General features: G+C 39.6%; 1 protein-coding gene across 2 annotated transcripts in view; it reads right to left on the bottom strand.

The window, feature by feature from the left end:
- Positions 1 to 21,669, bottom strand: part of DCC (DCC netrin 1 receptor) — a 948,489-nt gene extending 926,820 nt beyond the window's left edge. For both annotated transcript variants that reach the window (XM_048850132.2, XM_048850133.2), the window contains exon 1: positions 20,933 to 21,669. In XM_048850132.2, coding sequence (XP_048706089.1) covers positions 20,933 to 21,023 — 91 coding nt within the window. In that variant the 5' untranslated portion in view covers positions 21,024 to 21,669. The remainder of the gene's footprint in view (positions 1 to 20,932) is intronic.
- Positions 21,670 to 23,026: the final 1,357 nt, after the last annotated feature.

The raw sequence follows: 23,026 nt of genomic DNA, 5'->3' as shown, positions 1-23,026 counted from the left end.
AATACAAGCAAGATGAGTTGTCATTTTGGGTAATGCAGTGACCCTATATGGGTCAACAGTAGCAATGATCAACTCCAGGACCTTTGGGTTTTAAAGAATAAGCCTCAACTACCTGAGCTAAAAAAGACCGTTCAGTAAGTCAAGTCAGTCAAGCTCATCAACCTCCCTAAGCGTCCCAGCCGCCACGAGAGGGGGACAGAGCACCACACTGAGTGGTGTGAGGGTTACACTTGCAGTTTTTCTATCTGTAAAATGTGAATAATACTACTTACCTTCTTTGCAAAGCAATTTGACAGCTACTGATGATATAAAGTGCTATATAAGAGCTAGGCATTATTTTTATTGTAAGGTGCTCAAGAATGTCCAAATGCTGTTTTAGTCATTTTTGTTTGTTTGTTTTTTAGACCAGAGGGTGAAGTTCCCCTTTAAGAACAGGCATAAGTACCACATAGGTCCCACTTAAGCCCCAGTGCATAGACCTTCTGAAACAGGCTAAATTAGGGCCTTACTCACCTTGACAATGTCCTTTTAGGAAACCTTTCTAAGAGTTCTGACGGCGTTTGGAAAGTTTCTAAATATCTGTATTGCTTCGAGTCAAGTGATCGGAGGATTCTTTCCAAACCATTGGTCAGAACAGATATTTGACTCAAGTCTTCACACCCTTTGACTTCGTAAAGGAAGAGACTACTACATTTGTTCCAAGGGACCATGAGAGGAACGGAAATGAGCAGAGGCAAAGAGTGATCTCATGTACCCATAAACTGGTGATGATGGCTCATTTTTAAGTAACGACTAACCTAGAAATAGAAACATAACCAAACAATTATTCTATCCGTCAAAATAGTCAAAGTTAATGTAACACTGACACATTCCGGTCGCAGGCGGGCAGGATCACACCCGGGACCTCCGGAGCTAAATGCATGAGCCTCTGCTGCTTGAGCTGAAAGCCACATGGCCCTTAGCTAAGGCTAGAGCAGACTCATTAATCTCTAAGCGGTCTCAGTGCCACTAGATGAGAGAGCGCACCACACCCAGGAGGTGTGTGGGTTACATTAAACCTGGCTAAATGCAGAGTTCAACATGAGCTTCCAAATCCCAAGAAGGTACTAAACACAGTGCTGACGTCACGGTTCCATTGAGTAGCTGCTGGCAGAGCACAGAAAAGCCATGCATGCAGCAGGACCATGTGTCCCCTGCATGTCGTACATCTGTACTCCAAGAGACACTCTCCACAGCAGCGCAACACAGAGTTGAGGACTGGTGGGACTGACATTCAGGCCCTAATTCAGCAAAAGATTTACTCATGTGCCCAAGCCCATCCATATCCAACAAAGCACTCGAGCACATGCTTAACTTTAAGCACCTGCTTCAGCCTCCTTGAAGTCAAAGGGTCTTCAATGCATGCCTAAAGTTAAGCATGTGCTTAGGGATGGACTGTTGAATCAGGGCCTGAGTCCCTCACTACACATGTTCAGCAACCCCACTAGCTAGAGGGTTAGCAGCTACTGCCCCATCTCCTGGGCTCTAAGCTCTGTGCTCAGGTTCCCTTGAAAAAGGCCGTTTATGCAGGCTTTGTGCATAGGCCCTGGATTTTTCCCAGAGAGAGTAGAGCATAAAGCAAGCTTTCAATTTGATCATGGACTGAGAGGGGGGTTTTGTTTTATATTTTAAGACCTGTTTTCAGGGTGTTGTGTTTTTCCCTACAACAGCAAATGAAGCCGCTAACACCTAAATCAGCATAGCCAGATGTAGTCCTGTGTTCCTCACACAACATTAGAAAGCAGCATAGGGGAATGAGCTCTACTGTGGGCAGGGAAAGAAAGAAATGCTATAGTACAGCGGAAAAAGTGAAAGGAGGGACTGATTTTATTTTGTACATTACTTTGATATCTGAGCACCTCGCAGTCTTTACTGTATTTATCCTCCCAATACCACTGTGAGATAGAGAAGTTTGGGTCCTTCACAGAACAACAAAGGAGAGAAACATCTTTAAAACAGGAGAATATAGCTGTAAAACCACATAAACTGACAGGAAGACCCCTTTTTATTTTTGAATGACAATTTCAGATTGATGATATCCCTTTTATACTATAAAGAGAGCCCAGCACTCATTCATGCACAAAAATAATTGGCCAGATTTTCAAAGGAGATCAGACCCCGGTGGGGTGAACTCTTTGGAAAAACTGCCTGTAAGTGTCATAACGAGAGCTAATGGGTGCTGAGCCCTTTTGAAAAATCTGTCCATAAAAGTGACTGCTGAGACCTTGAAAATTTGGCCCAAACTCTTTTGAAGCTCTGTCCCCACAGGTATGCAAACCTAGATCCAAAGACAATGGAAGTCTGTTGCAATAGCAGTTACTTGGGTATAGCACTTATAGTTAAGGAACAGTGTTTTGGGACTTTCATTTTCATTGTCGGATAAAATTTTAACTAGATTGCTCACATAAATTAAACACCCATTTAAATGAAGGATCACAAATTTCAAACTGGGGAATACTAAAATCCAGCTGCCAAACATACTTGCCGGGTAAATATTTCCTTCAAAACTATAAAAAATATATTATATGTAGGAAACTCAACTTAAATGCATTACAAATCAATATTTCCCCTCTCCGTCTCCACATTTACCATCTCTGCACATATCAAGCCAATTGTTTCACAAAGCACAGATGTATAAAAATTATTCCAGTTTCCTGAAAAACTCAGCTGGAAACAAATCCAATCAAATGGAATAATAGAGAGAGCTTGATGTCTCTATGGCAGCCTATAGAGCCTTAGGGACAGGTTCTGTTCTTAAGTGTTCAGCTTAAGCTGAAAGCATTGGAGTGACTGCGTTTACATCAGTGTAACTGAATGCAAAATTTAGCCCTGAAGCACCTAACTTTCTTCTGATAACAGTTTTGCATTGTTGCAACTCCATCACCTTCAATTAAGTCCCTACTGATTCACACTAGCATGGGAACAGAATCAGCCTACAGAATCTAATCTCGTCTACTTTTTCCTACATTTATTTAAACCATTGGAAACCTTTGAATATAAGAGATCTGTGTAAGCTCAAAAGCTTGTCTCTCTCACCAAAAGAAGTTGATTCAGTAAAAGATATTACCTCACCCACCTTGTGTCTCTAATATCCTGAGACTGACACAGCTACAACACTGCATACAGGCTTTCTTAAGACATTGGCAGTGTTTCCTGGGTTTGGCCAGATAGGGAATACCACAAAAACTGCCTTTTTCATGGCTAATGAACAAGTCAACTTCTGCTGACACCTGGAAGTGCAGATACCCAGAAGAAAATTAAAACAAAGAAAAACAAATCCTAATCCTAATCAAAGTTAATAAAGCTTTTTCAAACTTCTAAAGACATTTGGTTAAGTTTGGGGTTTTGCAAAGGCTTTAAAAGTCATAGTTCACCAAACCATAATTTCAGTGCACAGCAATTTTGATTTGCATCCAATCATTTGTTACAAGCACATTCATTCCTCATGTTAAATTCCCTGTGTCTGTTTTTTGGAGGTGAAAGTGGGAAAATCCAGGGTATAGTGAGAGTTTCCCTTAAATTGAATTCCACTTTTGAGATAACCTAGTAAATGCTGGAAATACAGGTTCTCTTCAAAACTATGTTCCCAAATAGCATTAACTGTTATACTTGATAGCAGGAGTCACTAAATTTCTATTTAAAAAGTGCTTATTTAACAAATGGTTACATAATTTGTTTCATGGATACATAATTTTTTCAATGAAACATCACCTCTAAGAGAAAGTGGACATATGGATTAATTGAATATATGTTGGTCAGTGCCAATTTAAGCACAAGTATGGAAACAGTCCTGAATGTTCATAATTAAAACAACAACCCTGCAACTCTATGCTACATGGTTTCATTATTATGGTCTCTTCTTTTAATGAAGACATAGCACAGCACTTTGTTGGCCTAATTTACACTATAGATCAAAACTACATAAAATTTCCTAATACTATAAGGGGAAGAGAAATTTCTATATACATGACTTAGAGTGCTCATTATTATTTTAGGTTATGAAAATAGCATTACAGCACAGTGGCAAATGATTGCTAGGATGTGCTTAATCTGGCAGCAAATTTCTGGTTCTCAGAAACCCAAATAATATTAAGGCTATTTTGTCCCTACCAATAATAGCTAAATCTGCTGTTAAAGCTAAATTCTTCCAGCTTGTTTGCTCAAATGTTACATATCACTTTATAAGATGGGAAATAAGGACCTTTGTGGTGTTTATCTGCAATTTTTCTATCAGAGTTAAGAGCATTTCCAGCATTTTAGGCAGCTGCTATTGTTTTCCTTACTATCAGTCTACCAAACTCTCTCGCTTTCTGTTAAACAGTGAATATACAAAGGGCTATATTTTACTCTCATTTACACATGTGCAACTCCCACTGAAATCACTAAATAGAACAGCGGGTAGAATTTAGCCCACAGACTCTCGAAGGATTTGCAGGCCCATACTGAAGGATGCAAATTATAGCATGATTTTTGTCCAGTAAATTAAAGCACTCACAGCCAAGATTCCATGATTCTCACTTACATCAGTGTAACACCTGATTAATATAATGCGACTGAAGTCAGTGGAGCTATGTTGGATTCAGACTGGTGTGATAGAGAGGAACAGGTCTGACACTATTCTACTTGGGCTTTAAGTTAAGCAAATAATTATTGAAATACAGGAAACTATATTAACAGTGATATGAAGTTTCAGAGTGTTGGCAACAATTATGTATCTACCTGTGCAGAACGCTAAGGAGCCTTTCATCTGGGTGAGTGCAGACATCCAAATGCCCATTTGTCCCAGAAAGTGACAAAGATAATCAGCAAAAAGAACGAGGAGTACTTGTGGCACCTTAGAGACTAACCAATTTATTTGAGCATAAGCTTTCGAAAGCCAAGGATCATAGTGAGGTGCTCCCAAGTCTGTGCTGCGCCAGTGATATTGTTCTTATTGATGAAATCCAACATTGTCCCTCAGGGAAGTAAAAAGAGAGCTATAGATAGTCTCTAAGGTGCCACAAGTACTCCTCATTCTTTTTGTTGATACAGACTAACACGGCTACCACTCTGAAAGACAATCAGGTGTTTACTGTGACATTAAAACACTAACAATGGGGAAGGGAGAATCTTTCTGATACCCGTAGGATGCTAAGAAAAGACAGAGTGCCTGTAATATGCTAACTGAATGATGTCACCCTCTAGTGACGGGGCCATAGAAAGGATAACCAGATGATCTCATACCATTGAGAAGCCCATCAATTTCCTTCCTCAGAGATTAGAGGAGGATTTATTACATATTTGAAGATACACACCAAATTAAACCCCATTACCACAAGAAACCAAGGACATGAAATCTGCTCACTTAGTTCAGACCTTATAGTTACTGGGACTGATCCAAAGACCATTGAACTCAATGATCCGTCTTTCATTGATATAAATGGGCTTTGGATCAGTCTCATTAAATATATCTACTACATGTTTCTCACCCATTATATTTCAAACATATTTTATTTAATGTTCCACTGTCCCACTCTTCCCACTCCTCTGTTCAAGTAGCCTTTCTGCCACAGGAAGCCTGCAACTTGGGTTCACAACAATACAGCAGGACAATAAAAACCTACAAAGCCATACATTGCAATATCAAAAAAGAGCAGAATGAGCTGTGCTCATTAGTTGTACCCCTTATGTTATTTGAAAGTTGGCAATGAAGCCCTCTGGTGGGAAAAATGTGGACATTCCTGCAATACAGAGTATGGAGACAGGGTACATATGTTCCTTATTTTCTTATTTACCTTTTGTCTTACTGTTATCATAAATTTACTGTGTGGGGTTGCTGCGCATCTGCCCAGAAGGTGTGTAATGAAGAGAGTGGTGACATTAGAGGTAAAGTGGGTAAGTCACCTGTGATAGCTCATATGAATACAGAGGGGCGTTCTCCATCTGTTCTTCAGTTCACCAGGGCAGAGAATGTCAAGAAAATTATCTGGTGTGATGACAGAGGGGGTGGGGGGGGGGAAAGCTTTTAGCTACTAGGGAGTGTTTTTCCACTTACCATTCAAAGACCAATGGACCGAAAACAAGAACAGTTTTTTCTTCAGCATAATAGTTTGTGAAAGACGTCGTCAAATGACTTCAACAGAAGGTTTACCTGTTATTCTTACATAATTTAAAAGACGAATTACTCCCTCATGGAAGTCACATTTCTAGGATTTTTGTGGAGACAATTATCCACTAATATTCTTATGTGCTACATTCCTCCTATATGCGAAGCAACACATGTTCAGGTAAGATGATTAACAAAATCCAGCTAGCTGGGGATAAATGAAGAGAGGATAAATCCATAATTGTGCTTTTGTGGAACTACCTTTTATGTTTTATTTATTGCTGAGCTATCTCACGTGTTCATTTGGGTTGTATCAGTATTAGTAGGATTAGCTTTTACAATAGTAATACATTACATTTGTATAGCACTTTTCTTCTAAAAGAATCTCAAAGTATTTTACCAGTTGAATCCCCGACTCTGTAAAGATTTTCACACTTACTTAACATTAAGCATAGTCTCACACTGACAGCAGTCCCATCACTGCAATGGAGCTGCTGCTGGAGTGGAAGGTAGCAAAGGTGTAACAGTCCACTGCACAGCAGATGAGGAAAGGAAGTGAAAAATAATTTATCTGATTGAAAAAATGAAAGGGAAAATTAGGGAAGCAGCATGCAATTAACCAAGTTGGAATTTGGCCAAGACACAAGTAGTAACACCCCTGCTCATGAAAAGAGACGTGGCATCATTAATAAACCGCAAGTGGTTAGGATTTTGGTTTTACATTTCAGTCAAAATATGAGTATTTCCAGAAACACCATGGCCCACTGTTGCTTCCCAGGATCATGTGGGTCATTTGCCAGAATCATCTGGGTATATTCACTTAATTCCCTACTGTTGCAGGGTTTGGGGCACTATTGCCCCTTGGTCCCGCCTATTCTCTGCCTGTGGCTCGTAATAGTTTAGTTTCCTCAGGGCTATGAATTTTTGATGAAATTTTCATTGTTGTGTTTAGTATGTGGATGCCGAGTGGTGTTGGTGGACTGTGATATGCAGGAGGTCAGTCTCGATGATCTGGTGGTTCCTTCTGACCTTAACCTTTAGGTCTCTATGACCTGCTGCAGCATTGATTCAGTTTTATCTTTGAGAAAAATGCCACCAACTGAAACCTCAGCCTCGCTTCTCACAGCAACTGGGTGTTCTTTGGAAGTTTCTCAGTCAAGCAGTGACCCTGGCCAACCCCGCATAAATGGTTTACTTATTTCTGACACATCACATTTGCATGTCGTACAGGAATATACTGATATAGGGAATAGTACGGAGCACAGCATAAAGTAATCCTCTGCAATTTTTGACAAGATAGAAGATGTCAGTAATAAACAAAACTAAACAGTGCCTATCAGTTAGCTGGCATATGAATGATCACACACACAATTCGTTTACAGAGGCAGACTTTGGCAACGTGAACAATAAATTACACTGAATACCCATCAAATGTAAAGATCATTTGAACTGCACCAAGGTAATTCCACTTATCCACTGTCTGAGAATTCTTTAGTAATATGGGACCAAACCACTCAATTTTTAAGCAGCATTTCCCATTAAAAAAACAAACAGTGAGGAGTACTGCTTTAAAGATAATTAACGGTACAACATTGACCATGCTTTTGCTATAACAGACTCCCAGCATTACAGCTCTCTAAGTCTCGTAGCTCATAGTGACAGATAATCTTGTTTATCCTGCGTTTTCACTGCAGTATCTTTCCTTTGCACTACTGTTGCAGCCGGAGGCCTCTGTGACACCAGTGCTTGTTGGTGTCCACCTCTGATGAGTAGTGAATGAAATAACCAGCAAAGAATCTATAGCTCTCTTTTTACCTCCCTGAGGGACAATGTTGGATTTCATCAATAAGAACAATATCACTGGCACAGCACAGACCTGGGAGCACCTCACTATGATCCTTCTATTTTAGATTCCACTTGAGTTTTCTGTTAGGATTTAAACTTATTATCCCAAGGCTCACAGTTTCAACGCACTTTGTAATGCTAGATAGTTTGATAGCTATGTTTAACTGCTGCATCTCCCATTCTAAGGATGTACCATGAGAGCTGATGATAAAAATAGCTGGACAATGTGGCTAAAGCGTTGCATGTTTAACAGACAAGGCTCACTGCACAATGAAATCTACCTTGTCATTCTCAATTCATGGCCTCACTCTGTGATACTTCGAGAATTTGCATTAAATGGAGCTTAAGCTTAAGAAAGAGTACAAAGCCCAGTATTATTTCACTGCCTGTTAGAGATTAAAAATATTTCACTCTTGATTCACAAAGACAATCCAAAACAAAGCAACTGTTCCAAGGGATTGGGGTGGCTCTTTGCCAGCATACACGTTTAAGCAGGAAAAAAAACCCATCAGTATTGGAAAATTTGCTCATTTTAAAACTATCCATGCTTTTGTCTCATGTGAACTGTTGGGAGAGCATTATAAACAACCACAAGTGCCCACATCCTCACAGTGGTATCATATGCCATTGATTTTAATTGTGTTTTATTAATATGATACAATTCAATTATGCCCAAATCAAGATATAACTAATACTTTAATAATATAATACCAGGTCCTAACAAATTCCCTGCACAAAGATGAAAACCTGATTACGTTACTGATGCTAGAATAACCTCAGCAGTCATGTTATAACACTTTTAATATCAGTACAGCTGCTTTAGCAAAGCCTGATTAGTCTACTGTGGTTGTGAAGAAAGAGTTAATATCGATATTATGATGTGGAACATGCAAAATCATCATCAGCAAATTGCATTAAAAGGTTATTGTTCAGATAAAGATTAGCTGGTCTAAATTGGTGTAACTGCATTTATGTCAATGAAGATTTACATCAGCCCTTTATCTGGCCCCAGATATTAAGTGAATCCTTTTCTCTGTTATTATAACCTCTAGGTCATCAAAATGAACAGATTTTTTTTTAAATCTAATTTACTCTTTAATACTTAGAATTTAAGAAAGCTGCTGGAACAGTGTGGAAGTACAGCTGTTTTGTTTATGTCACGTTCCCCAACACTTTTCAGCCTACATGACCTCTATTTCAGATTAAGAAAAACCAAAGAAAGAACAAATATAGAGTCTTGATGAGAGAGAGAAAGAGAATGCATAGAGAGTCAGTATGGAACGTTATGCATCAGAACTGAAGATACCTCTGAAATGTACCTGTCATTCCATGGGACATCACTTGTTTTAGTTCCAAAATTTGGTGTGTCCCCCCTTTTATTCCCAAACGTAATTTACATCAGAAAGACTCATTAAATTGTGTTTTATAAAAGGAATAATTTACACTAATGGAATGACTTCTACAGCACTTTAAAGTTACTCAAATGAGTGATTTTTGGTGTCCTTCATTTGTAACTCTGTCAAATATTGGTTCCCACATTTGGGCAGTTGAGGGGTATTTTTTAACTATAAAATAGCAGCTGCCTTATAGTCCCTGTAGCAGGCAAGGAAACTCTGTACATTTATAGGTGGCCATGGAATGACATCTTTCAATTACTGCAAAAAGGTACATAGACCATAGTTTCAATTTTACATTTCACTCATCCTAAGCAGGAAAATGAGATTGATTAGAAACAGAAGTGAAACTAGCCAGTTTCACACTGTGATTCGTAGATATGACATGACAATAATGTTCATTTGGAGTTTCCAACACTACATTAAAATGTTTAATTTATCCGAAAAAGTTTTCTATCACCAAAAATTTCCCCAACCTCCTTTTTCTAAAGCAAAGTCTAAATCGAAGGCCTTAAAATGTACAACAAGATGCTCTTCACTGATTCAGCTGAACCTTTTCAATCTTGTGAGCAGAGAACTGTGTTGTTTCATTCTTAAAACAAACGAGGTGAATCTGCGGTGAATAAGGGATGGGGAGTCACGGAAGTCTCCTTCCCCAAGTGCTCTTTCAGAAGCATACAGTATACAAAAGGAGGTGAGCAAGTATAAACTGATTTTTACTTTGGATAACAGGAATACTGTGTGAAAGATACCGTGAAATTTACAAATGACTATGAAATTTACAAAATGTGATGAATGGAGGGAAAAAACCCACACATCATAGCAAACAAACTACTGTGAAATGTCATATACTTCCAACTTACTTTCACACACACTGCAAAGCCCAAGGGTTTCCTTGGTGAGCTCACACAAACATTTCTCCATGAGACTCATAAAAAAAATGCTATTAAAAAACCTGAGCTTTATAGCTGTCCATCAGGAGCTTTACAAAAACACCTGCCACCAAGACAATGGCAAACAAAACCTCAACCTGAACAAGAGCCCACAGTGCTTGAATAATACAAAGGTAAAGTTCAGAACCAGGTCACAGCATCAGGGTATCATTCTGAAGATGTTCTGTTGTGTGTCATCAGCTTCGGAGAATCTGAGAGAGGGAAGGAGGGGAAAAGCTGAGGGGGCATTTTTAAGTGACATTTTTCCTGAGCATTAGAGAGGCAGCAAAGGGCAAAGAGAAAAAGAAGAGCATGTAGACTGAGGCCCAACTGAGTTCTTTAAAATACTTTTCCCCCCTTCATGTAACAGAGAGGAAAAGCGTGGATATTCTAGATAGAACCCCCAAAGAGTGTTTTTAAATGCTTTTTAGTCTTCAGCTAGCAAGAGGGAAAGGATCAGAGAGAACCTCAAAGAGGAAGGAGGTCAGCATGTGAATTGAGCACCAAATGAGCACTTTTAAGCAGGTATGGCTGGGGACTAAAGTACCTAACTTCCACTTGGTATGCCTGCAGGTATCCCCCAAGTACTCCACTATTTCATTAGAAGTCTGTTCAACTTATAAGGAAGCAACTTCTTAAAAAAAATTATAATTCTTTTGGAAATCTTTCCCCTAGAAAGAAGCGCTTTATATGATTATATCAATCATCCTTTTCCATGACTGCAACATCTCCTGCAATCACTGCTTTCTGGAGCCAGGTGGAAATGCCTACCAGTTTAGCTGTCAGTCAGATAGTTAATACAGTCACAGGCCTTCAGACATCCCGAGCAGAGAGATTCCGGAAATTTGTTGAACCAATTTTGGCTTTCAGATACTTTTCTTTTATCTTTATGTTACCTTAAAATATATTCAAAGATGAAAACAATGATGTCAATAGGAAAATGTTGGACTGAGCCCCTGAAAGAATATTTATAGGGCCAATTATTGGCTGCCCTCACGGTCACCCTCCCTGTCTCACACAGAATAATCCTGACAATAGCAGAGTAAATAATGTGTAATGGGACAGGTGAGGCTGCATACACAGACTATCTGTGTCTCTATGGTCAATTTGTTTAGCTTACCCAAAAGAACATCAAGAGGTGACTTATCATGGTGTATACCTTCATATGAAGAAAATACCAGGTATGAAGGGGCTCTTTAATTCAGCAGAGAAAGATGTAACAAGAACCAATGGATGGAGATAGAGTCAAACAAATTCAGATTAAATATAAGGCCAAAAAAAAAAACTTACCAGTGAGGGTGATTAACCATTGGAACAAACTACCAAGTGGTGGATTCTCCATCTCTTGAAGTTTTCAGATCAAGACTGCCTTTTTGGAAGAGATGCTTTAATCAGGCAAGTTACTGCACTCAGTACAGGTGTAACTGTGTGAAATACTATGTCCCGCATTATACAGAAGGTCAGACTAAATTACCTAAAGGTCCCTTCTGGCATTCAAATGGATGAATTTCTTAATCTAATTCTCTGTCAGTTTGGTGGGAAACCAGAACTGGGCATAGAATTGGACAGATAAATTGTGATTCAGGATTCCCCTGTTGGCTGCAGCTTTTCAGGCATGAACAACCCAAGCCAGGATTTGGCCCTAAGCATTTTCCCTTGGAGATTTAAGACTCAGCTCTCATATCCACAACCAGTCAGGGAAAGGAGACAAAGCCAAAGTACCAGTATTTTTTGCTTACAGAATGTATCGTCCTCTACTGTACCAAAACACCAGGCAGGGAGAGCAAAATTAGCCTCAAACCAATTTACCATGCCACAGCCTCTCGCTGTTCTCCTTGGTTTTTTGTCTAAGAAAATTACTTTATTTTATCAGTCGCTGCTGCTGCTACCTCCGATCAAAGAGCCACTGTGGTGGTGGCGTAATGAAAGCTACTGGAGCAGTGGGCAAAAGTACTCTGGTGGAGATTAACCCCGAGCTGGAAGGGGGGCTGTAACAGAAGACATCAAGAAGTTTGGGGAACAGGAAGCAGCAATGGGAGCTAATGTAGTTCAAGGAGGAGAGAAAGGCAGCAAGCAAGTACTATCTGGAAGAATAGAAATTAGCTATCCATACATCCCATCCATATATATACATGGACTATTCCACCATAGTATCTGAACCCTTCATGTATTGGCAGGTGTGTACAGGACAATGGAACCATACATTATGTAAAAATTTTAAAAAATAAATTGAAACTGTATTTCTATTTTAGGGCTCTTCTGGTCAGATGAGTTTTGCCTTCAGTTCAACTCATCTCCAGAACTCAATGGTAGAATTATAGCCTGGCAATTCACAGTGATCTCCTATTTATTCCACAGTGTATATTATTACACAGGACAGCAGCAACTGCACTGTGTAGTCTATATTTTTTGTTTGCAGAGTACCTTGGACTTTGGACATCGTCTATAATTCATGACCAGGAATCCTAGATGACAAGTAATCTTCTTCTGTATTCGTATTAAAAACAATTACATTCCTGATTGTATTCATTTGTGATTGGTTACTTGTAATTGTCTAGGAAATTGAGAGCATAAATCAGGTATTTTAGCGATTATGACATTTTGAAGTGTGTTCCCATGTGTTTATTGTACACTTCTCCCCAACATCCAGTTGTAAGATCATAGTAGAGGACATTGGGAAGTATCTATTTCAATAAGTCCAACTTCCTGGAAGTTCAGCATATAGAACCCCAAGGGAGGATGGAGCAGATATTAAAGCAATTCATAAATTCTAAGGCCAGAAGGAACCACTGTGATCATCTAGTCTGACTTCCAATATTACACTTGGTGTTATCCAAGGCTTCAAGTCCTGCAATAAGTTGAGCCAGGAGTCCATCATGAAGCTGAAAATCAAAAGAAGGAAAGCACAACAACAATTGGTTCCAATCTCAATAGTCTCATCAGCCAGTGCTCAATTAGGGCCTTGATCCAAAAGTCCACTGAAGTCAAAAGGAGTGTTTCCATTGATTCCAATGAGGTTGGGATCAGGTCCTTAGAAAATACATGATGTTCCTGAAACTTTACACTTAAAAACAAATAAAAACATACCTTCAGAAAGTGTTACAAGGGTTTTTCTGCTTCCCAGCAGATGTTTACAACAGTCCTCTATCAGATCCATCCATCTATCTACCTCCTCATTCTCTCTGCATACATTCCTGTTTGCCTGATTATTGCTGCCTTTTCAATTTCGGCTTTGGTATTTCTGAACTGGGGGGGGGTGGGAAGAGAGGAAGGGGGAGAGTACAAAAAACTTCCTGTCAGTATAGTTAAGCAATTAAATAAAGGGCCTAGGGAGGTTGTGGCATCTCCTGGATGTTTTTAAGAGCAGATTAGACAAACACCTGTCAGGAATGGTCTAGTTATTATGTAGTCCTGCCTTAAGTGCAGGGGACAGGACTAGATGGCCTACTGATGTCCCTTCCAGTCCTACACTTTGGTGACTCTATGTGAGCTCCCCCTTCAGGCAGTGTTTGAAAATGACGTTCCCATACAGTACTAGTGCTTGAGACAGGTTGCCAACTGATCAGCAAAACAGTGAAACTGAGTATATACGAAGTGTACAATAGTACTGATTGTGTCATTTCTATGTAGTACCCCATGGATAAAGTGGTCTCAAAACTGCATCTCTTGCATGTAAAGACAAGTTATGAAGACAATTTTTCACAAACTGTTTGCTGATGATTGTGCTTTATTGACCCATAACACCAGGGGCTTTCAGTTGTTTACTGACTGCTTTGCATGTGCAGCAAAATATTTTGGCTTAATGATCAGTTTAAGGAAGATTGAAGTCATGGTCCTGCCTTGGGAAATATTGCAGCTACTTGAATTGTGTCGATTGATGATGTACCACTCAAGACCATTGACAAATTTTGCTACCTAGGCAGTGTCATTTCATGAGATACAATGACTGACAACGACATTACAAAGTGCATTGGTGCAACCCGTGATCCATTTGGAAAACTTTAGCATCTCTGGAACAAACACAGTGTCAGACTGCAAACAAAAGCTGATGTTTGGCATGCCATTACCATCACAACACTCTTGTATGGCTGAAATACATGGACTAGTTATCAATGCCACATAAAACTTATGATGTCTATGGTGGATAGTGGGAATTAAATGGCAAGATTTTATTCCAAACACTGAGGTCCTTGAGTGCTGCAGCATCACATGCATTGATGCTTTTATAATGAGAGCACAGTTGAGGTGATGTGGCCATGTGGTCCATATGCCTGACAGTAAAATACTGAAAACCATCTTTTGTGGAGAACTGCAGGCTGGAACTCATTTTAGGGACAGACCAGGGAAATGTTATGAAGACACTCTTCACTGCAACCGTCAATCTTGCAACGTTGACCTCAACACCTGGGAGCTCTTAGCCCAAGACAAGATCCGAGGGCGGTAGCTCTGTCACCTCAGACTGAAAGATTCCAAAAGCTTGCATATATGGAGCTGTTTGAGGCTTAAAGCAATGCACATTTGTCTACAATTGCCTTCATCTGTGGATAGGACTGCCGACCTGAAATTGGTCTTTGGTCTCATCAAATTTGATGGGAAACTCCTTCAATAAAAAGTAGAAAAACAGAGCAGTTTTCCCTCTTAATCTCTTTGTGTTCTAAGAGCTTTAGGGGGTATATTTGTAACAAGAGTAGGAACAAAATTTTCAACTGGACGTTTAATTTCCATGGTGATAGTATCTCTTTAAAGGGTTTCTCCGTATTTTACCAATACTTTGGGCAACCGCTTAACCAGTTTTCAATATAGTTTGAGTATTCGTAGCATTTATAAAATTACAGTACGTATTGGTATTCCTGCTGGTAAATGATTGCCATCAATGGAGACTGAAGCAGATATTTAATTGTGAATTTTTTCATGTCTCTCTGTAGCTGTAGTTTCCTTTACCATGAGGGTATCTATAAACTACCAAATGAGATGTTCTTACATTATCCCAATATAGCTGTAGTCTTTCACATCAAATTTGAAATTGACAAACACTGTTTAAAAGAAACAATTTTGATAGGTCAGTTATCCATTTTGTTATCTTTCAAGAAAAATATACTCTGCTTTATCAGTGTATTGATTATCAGAAATCACAGACTACTCTTTATAACTTTCAGCCATTGCCTTTCATGGAATAAAGCTAATTTGATAGCTTTCCTTACAGGATTCTATATGGAAGACCCAAAGGAATGCATCCAATGAAGTGAGTTGTAGCTCACGAAAGCTTATGCTCAAATAAATTGGTTAGTCTCTAAGGTGCCACAAGTACTCCTTTTCTTTTTTCCAAAGGAATGAATCTCTTTAATGCCTAAGACAAAGACATTCTACCAACATTAAACCAGGATATGCAAGCATCAAGCATTCTGAGCATTAGTTAGCAATTACAGTTGCTTATAATCAGAAAGAGTGCTAAAAAAAAGACAGCAAACTTTATGGAAAAAAAGGAGGAGAGAGGGTGCATATGCAGTGAACACACTATTTGTTATTTCATGACGATCAAAACCAATAGCAACTTGGGATATCCCCACAAATGCTCATAACGTTTGAGAAGGAAATCTTTAAGGTGGGAGTGAAAAATATTTGAAAGGAAGTCTGATACAATATGGTACAATGATTCTCCTGCTAAAATCAGCGTAACAGTATGGCCTCAACTCCACCTTTAAATTTGCACTCAACATTCTGTCCCCTGGGCTTGAAGAGCAGGGATAGTGACACCTAATTTTTGTGCACCCAGAATCTCAGGCATGCATACACAAATCAAAGAGTTTGCTTGTGCAAATCTGAATTTGGGGTGTGCAAAGCATCCCAAAATTACAAAGTCAATAATTTACCCATTTTTTTGAAAAAGCCCAGACTTCAGAGAGGTGATATGCTTTCTGTCGGGTGTTGACTCAATGAGTGTTGAAGGCATTCAACAACTTGCAAGATAGAACCCTACATATGCAGATCTCACACTGGTTCAAATCAGGAGCAACTCCACTGAAGTCAGTGAAGATACATTACTACAATTGTGGTATAGGTGAAATCAGAATTAGGCCTAACATGTTTACTAGAGATATAAAATGTAAATCAATGATTCACCCAAGGGATTATTTTAACAGAATCATGTGAAATTCTGTCTTTAGATAATTAGTCTTGAAGGCCTCTATGAAATTTTGTCATTATTCATTTTACACAGGCAAAGCCAACATCTTCAGAAATTTACTTCTATTTATACTACAACAAAGAGAGATTGTCTTCATTGGATCAGTCTATACCAATTCTGCATTTCAATGAGAAATGAAGTTATAAACAGGAAAATATAATCTGCCTTTGAGGGTCAAATTCTCCTACAAATTTTGCTCTTGTAAATATGGAGTTACTCTGCTGATCTAAATGAAATTACTCCTATTTACACTGGTGTAATTAAGACCAGAGCCTGACCCTTAGTTACCAGTGTAAAAAGACAGATTCTCCACTTATTTGACTCAGCATAAATCAGGAGTCACTCTACTGAAGCCAACACAGTAACACTGGTTTAAGACGAGTGTAAGAGCAAAATCAGGGACGGTTCGGTCTAGCATGTTTTTGAAGTATTGCAATGGGAAAAACTTCTTATGGTATGGTAGTAAACACATTTATTTAGTGATCTCCACAACGATCTCTTCCATTAGAAGTACAGTTGCAAAATCAGTTTAGAAACTGTATCCTTGTAGCTGCATTTGCTGTACAAACAGCCACATAGAAAACTATTTTGATTTTATAACCTCTCTTTTACTAGGCAGAAAATAAGAGCCAGGAGTTCAATGATGGATCTCTAAAGTACATGTGGATGAAAGTAAGTGCATTGTGAGACTGTGAGGAGTTACTCTGAAAGATCATCAAAGAGAAAACGTTTTATTAAAGGCAGCATATCATTGAGGGAATTCATGAAATGCCACTTATAAGAAATAAGGCATTCAATAAGAAACCAAACTGGGCAGCATAAAGAATACACGCACATACATATACATATCTTGGAGACTAGGTTAAAGCACAATCCAAGTGATAAGCAATATTGCAAAGTAAAGTCAAAGAGAATACAGTGATATATCACATGCACACTGCACAAATCTAATGCTGACCAAAGGCAGGATGCTGATGAGGCAGGACTGGTGATACAAAACTAGATTTTCCGCTAGCAGAGGGAAAAGACACTGGTATGGTGGCAGAGGGAGCGGTCAGCTACAGATAAAGGACCCACTGGGCAATTCAGACTGCACTGTCAGCGTACCAGCTCTTGTCTTAGACTGATGACCCAATTATGCAGATCTTATTCAGACAAAACTCCACATGGATCTCAAGTGGGTATTTGGAGTGACTCACTCCAGAAGACTTGGTTTAAGTCCGAATAGTATGGCTGTCTATATCGTGGTGGCACTGTCATGGCTTGGATTCCAGAATAGACAGCTGGTGCTGTGTTATGTGCTGGGAAGTATGTTGGAGGGGAATTCAGGAATGAGAAATAAATGGAGGATGAAATTCTGACTTCAAATCTGGAGACACTCCATTGAAAGAATTAGTCCAGATTTACCCACGTGTAACTGAGAGCAGGATTTGGCCTTAATTCTGCACAAACTGGGGGCGGGGGAGTAAAAAGAGAAACAGAAGGCAAATAGTGTTTGTATAAACATAAATCAAGTAATTATAAAATGACAAAGCTGCAAATATATAGACTGAAATGCTTGCCCTCAATCATGACCGTCACAACTTTTAAGAATATGTAATCAAATACCCTAAGCCTAACCTAACACACTCGTATAACCCATGCGTCATAACACAGAGGGCAACTCTGCTGCATGTGAAATGGATGTTGTGACAAGTCACTGTCGATTTATACTGCACCACTCAGAGAGAAAGGGATTGCCATATTGGCCAGGCACCACAAGGTTCTGACATGTTGTACCATGCTAAACAGCATACCAAGATGTGAGAGTAAAATAACAAATAATCATGTTGGGTTTTGTTTCCCCCTCCAGACAAAAGAGTAGTTTGCATTTACTTAATTATGAGTGGCAAGCAAACTATATAGTGCCATATATGTGTTTACTTTCCAGTATTAAGTGCTAAATAGTCAGAGATTTGGTTCTAATTAATAATGTCTTTTCCTGTTCTTTTTCCAAAACAGCGAACATTGCCCGTCAATTCTTGCTCAGTAACATATGCCTCTGTGCATTCAGATTTTGTGCAGAGAAAAGAACCTTTTTTTTTTGGATTTTACTTTTGATCGCCTACCACATAACATTTTGCATCTTACAGACAATGGAAGTGTGAATGGAAGGGACTTGAATGACTTCATTCAGGCACAAAGGTAGCATATTCCTCCTCATATGTTGACACTGTGCAACACTGCTCTTTGTTATTAAAGTTTTTAACAAATTCTTACATCTCCAAACCAGCTTTGGGGTTTAGTTAGAAAGTGTGAAAGGACACAGTCCCATTGTGCATCTCTATAAGCCCTTTGTTTCTAGTCAACAAATCTTTAAATGCCCTGCCGAATGGGAATTTTGCCAAACAGCAAACCAGCTACTTGGCTTTATTAAGGGCACCTCCTACTGGTCCTTTCATAGAGTGAATTATGCTTTCTTCGCAACCCTAGTCCCCTACTAGGTTTCTGAAAAGAGAAAATAGCTACTAAGAAGAGTAGTGGAAACTCAGATTAATGAGCAGAGGCCAAGGCCACTTGAACAACATTTCCTTAAAGACGCAGGATCTCTTATTTTGTCAGTTGAATCCAGAGATTGTGAAAAGAGGGCTCAAAACAACAATCTCAGGAAGGATCTGGAGGCTAACCATAGGGAAAACTTTGCACAATTCTAGATTGCAAAGGACATATCAGGGAACTTGGTACAACACAGAGATGCATGTCTCCAAAAAGCAGCACGATAAATACACATTATACGTAGAGACTGAAATGCACAACCAAAATGTACAGCTAGGAAACAACCTGATCCTGTAATGAGTTATCTGCATAATATCAGACATCATTCCCCCCACGACATCATTAAGACAGTGTGCATCCTCACTCCCTTCCTCTCTCTTGCATGCACACATGACCCCAACTCGCCATATGCCCGCAAAGAAGTCTGCAAGTCAATCATCGTTCCAGAAGGAGGATCACTGACATGTCTCCCAACTACTAGCCTTTAAGGTGGAAATTCAAGAGACACACCTATTATCCTGCTCTGATTGCCCAAGTCCCACCTTCCATGCAAGTTATTGCAGAGGACATTGTGACGGACACACACACAAAATGAACCTTCTTGTATTTAACAGAAGCATCTTCCCGATTCACTTACTAGCTCTCCAAAGCAAGCCAAACAATATTATATATATATATATATATATATTTTAAAAGGAAGCATCATCTGTATGAACAATTTAAGGCATTTCTATTTGCATACAGCTGATATTCTGAATGATACTAGTCTAGGGTAAAGATCTTTTTGCAAAGGCTTTCATATGCAGCACTTTCCCCATCACAAAAAAAGCTGCTTTAGTGGGGGGGGGGGGTGTGTGTATGTGAGAGAGAGAGAGAGTGTGTGTGTGTGTGTGTATGGGGGTGGAGGGGGCTATCGGTTTCTATTGTTCAGCAGCAGCTGGTGTGGAAGCAATTTGTGTGGGTTTATTTTATTTATTTTTGCTTTTCATGCCTCTCTCTTTCTAAGATTGCTCCTAATGAAACCCAGCTCATTTTCTTCTGGTGAAAAAATGATCACTGGAGAATAATATTTTCCCACATACATTCTACACACACCACACACGCACACACACAGAGTCACCTACAAATCGAAGCTACACTTTCTTAGTTCTTAACACTTCTCGATATTACTCCAATTCCTGAATTTTTTTAAAAAAATCTCTAATTCCCAGCTCTTCTCTGCCTCCAACACAGATAGCTCCTGAGCATCACAGTATGAATACCCCCTCTTTCCTTCTCTATCCTAATTCAATATACAAACCAGCTTTGCCATTTTTAATCAGAAAATGTGCCTGCCAAGTGCAAGGAGAGAGAGAGAGAGAGGCAGCCCCGAAGAATATCAATCAAATGGAGTTTGGAGAGCTCTGCAAATAACTACATTTTCCATCTTGCAAACTAATATTTTGCTTTTCATCATTTACCCTTCCCCTACCGTCTGAAAAATATAAATAAATCTATAGATCCCATCTCAGCCTAAAGATAAAAAACAAAGCCACAGGCAAATAAATCCAGTTGCAACAGTGGTCAGGTGCAAAAGAGAAAATACAAACCAGTGTACACACACACACACACACACACACACACACACTATCAGCACCTCCTTCCACATTTCTCCTTTATTTTTCTGGGTTTCTTTCCTTTCAGTTGGTTTTCCTTTTTCAGAGGCTGCTCAGGGTGCTTCTAAACCGGATTTCGTCTCACTCCTTTCCAAATCTATGTCAACTACCTGAAAAACCCTACACTGATCCACAACAACAACAAAATTGAAAGGGGGGGGAAAGGCTGATAACACATAAGAGATAGGCACATTCCTTAGGGTTTTGCAAAATTCACCCTTATCCATGGAGTGCAAAAGACAAATAAGGCAGCGATCACTTACCGGTGACTTGAAGATTCAGGCTGATCAGAGAAAATCCGAAGAGTAGAAAAGCCAGCTTTGGTACCCAGACACATCCAAGACTATTCTCCATATTTCAACACACACCTACAGAGATTTGGGTCCTGAGCACCAGCAACAATCACACACACAGCCCCTTCTGCCTCCTCCTCTTCTGTTTTTTCTTTCTCCAGTCCCCACTGACAAAGCTCAGCAAAAGGGGGAGTTGGGAGATGTGGAGGGAAAAAGTTATATTCAGTCCAAGAGCCGCCAAGCCTCCAGATTATGTTAGGAAACAAACTCAAGGAAAAGGGGGAAAGGTGGGGAACAGTGCTCCCACTGCTGGAAAACCATACATGGAAAAATACTGCAAAAAAAAGCGAACCAGGGTGCATCAAAAGATTGGGGGTTGCTCCATTTCCACAGCTGGGCAAAGTACAAAATATATATGTATTTATAAAAAAAATTAAAAATCAGAAGAATACAAAAGGGAAAGCTTGTGATTTTCTTCCTTGTTGGCAGATGTTGGTGTGGGGGGAAAAAGAAGGGGAAAGAAAAAGGGGATGTAAAGCTCTCACTTGTTACTGGAGCTGTCCACCAGCAGTATGTGAGATGGGAGTTAGAGCTGTAACATCCATTGATCCGAAGAAGTGGAGGGCTGGAAGGGAAAACGTGGAGAGAAACCAACCGGATCACGGGAAAGATTCCACTGGAAAAAAAAAAAAAACAAAAAAAAACCAACCCTGAGCCCTGCTGCTTCCAGCAGCTGCAGTCACGGAGTCTACATATGAATGAGCTGGGATGCCCTCTGTAGGTAAAGCGTGGGAAGTAACTTTTCCTCAACGGAGCTATTTAATACAGGGCATGTCCCTTCTTATGTAGCTAGCTCACCTCCTGTTAGTATAAAGCTCCCCAGTTTTGGTCTGCAAGGGGGTTGATTGGTTTGCTTAATCTGCTCCTAGAAGTCTGGTCTGCAGTGACAGGAGTTTAAACCATTAACAAAGGCATGCTGTTTTTTAAGCTGATCAGCCTTGATTCTTCCATCTCACAGTACTGCCAACTCCAAGCATCCAAAACTCAGGAGTCAGACCCCAAATAATTGCAGTATAAGCTTGTTGATTTTTACAAAAAATTGAGTTATTTTCATTTATCTCCTGAAGTTTGAGATTTTAGGCTTCACTTTTCCATGCTTTCCACAGCTACCATGAGGACAAGAAACTTTTAAAAATGAAAGCTGAGATTTCCACAAAACAACATGATTCTGGGAGCTAGATTTTATGATAAACACCAAATATCACGAGACTTATGATAAAATCACGAGAGATGGCAACACTGATTTTATCCTCACCATATTCTTTTTATTTTGCAATATTCACCCTGGCATAGGATGGGTCAAATAACTAATTTGTTCACTCTAGTTCCCAGCATCTCTAGGCTGCCAGTACTTAGTCATCATCTTCTGCTGGTATTGCTCACCATTTTGTCCTTTCACACAGTAAGGAAAAAGCGGTGTTGTAATAATTGATCCTAGAAACGTACCCTAATTGTAAGCTCAATTGTAAAAAAGTGAATAAAAGTTTACAAAATGCTCCAATCACATGTAATAATAAATGTTGATGGGAAAAGGTGGAAAAAGAAAACAAAAAGCTCGGGCCAGGTCTATACTAGCGCTTAACTCGATCTAACTTACGTTGCTCAGGGGTGTGACACAAGTTTCCTCCAAGCAAAGCAAATTTTGCACTGTCCACACCAGCGCTATGTCGCCAGGAGATGCTCTCCCACTGACATAGCTTCCACTTCTTGCCGAGGTGGAGTAATTATGCCGACAGGAGAGCGCTCTCCCATTGGCATAGTGCATCTTTACCAGTACTGCAGTTGCGTTGGTGCATCTGTGCTGATGTACTGCTATAGCGTAGACTTGCCCTAAATTAGTCCAAACGAAAAGGCCCACGAATATAATTCAAGAACTGTGCTAAAACCACACTTGGTAACCAAAAGAAATGTGGGACCAAAATTTGTGTGTCAGAAATTAGGCCTAATTGGAGGATCGACTAATAAGATGGGCTAGTGTGTCCCATCACTCCCTTTTGGGGTCCT

This window comes from Caretta caretta, chromosome 5, assembly GCF_965140235.1.
Source record: "Caretta caretta isolate rCarCar2 chromosome 5, rCarCar1.hap1, whole genome shotgun sequence".
NCBI lineage: Eukaryota > Metazoa > Chordata > Testudines > Cheloniidae > Caretta > Caretta caretta.
The sequence above is the reverse complement of the archived record's forward strand: the minus strand, read 5'-3'. Positions and strand labels throughout refer to the sequence as shown.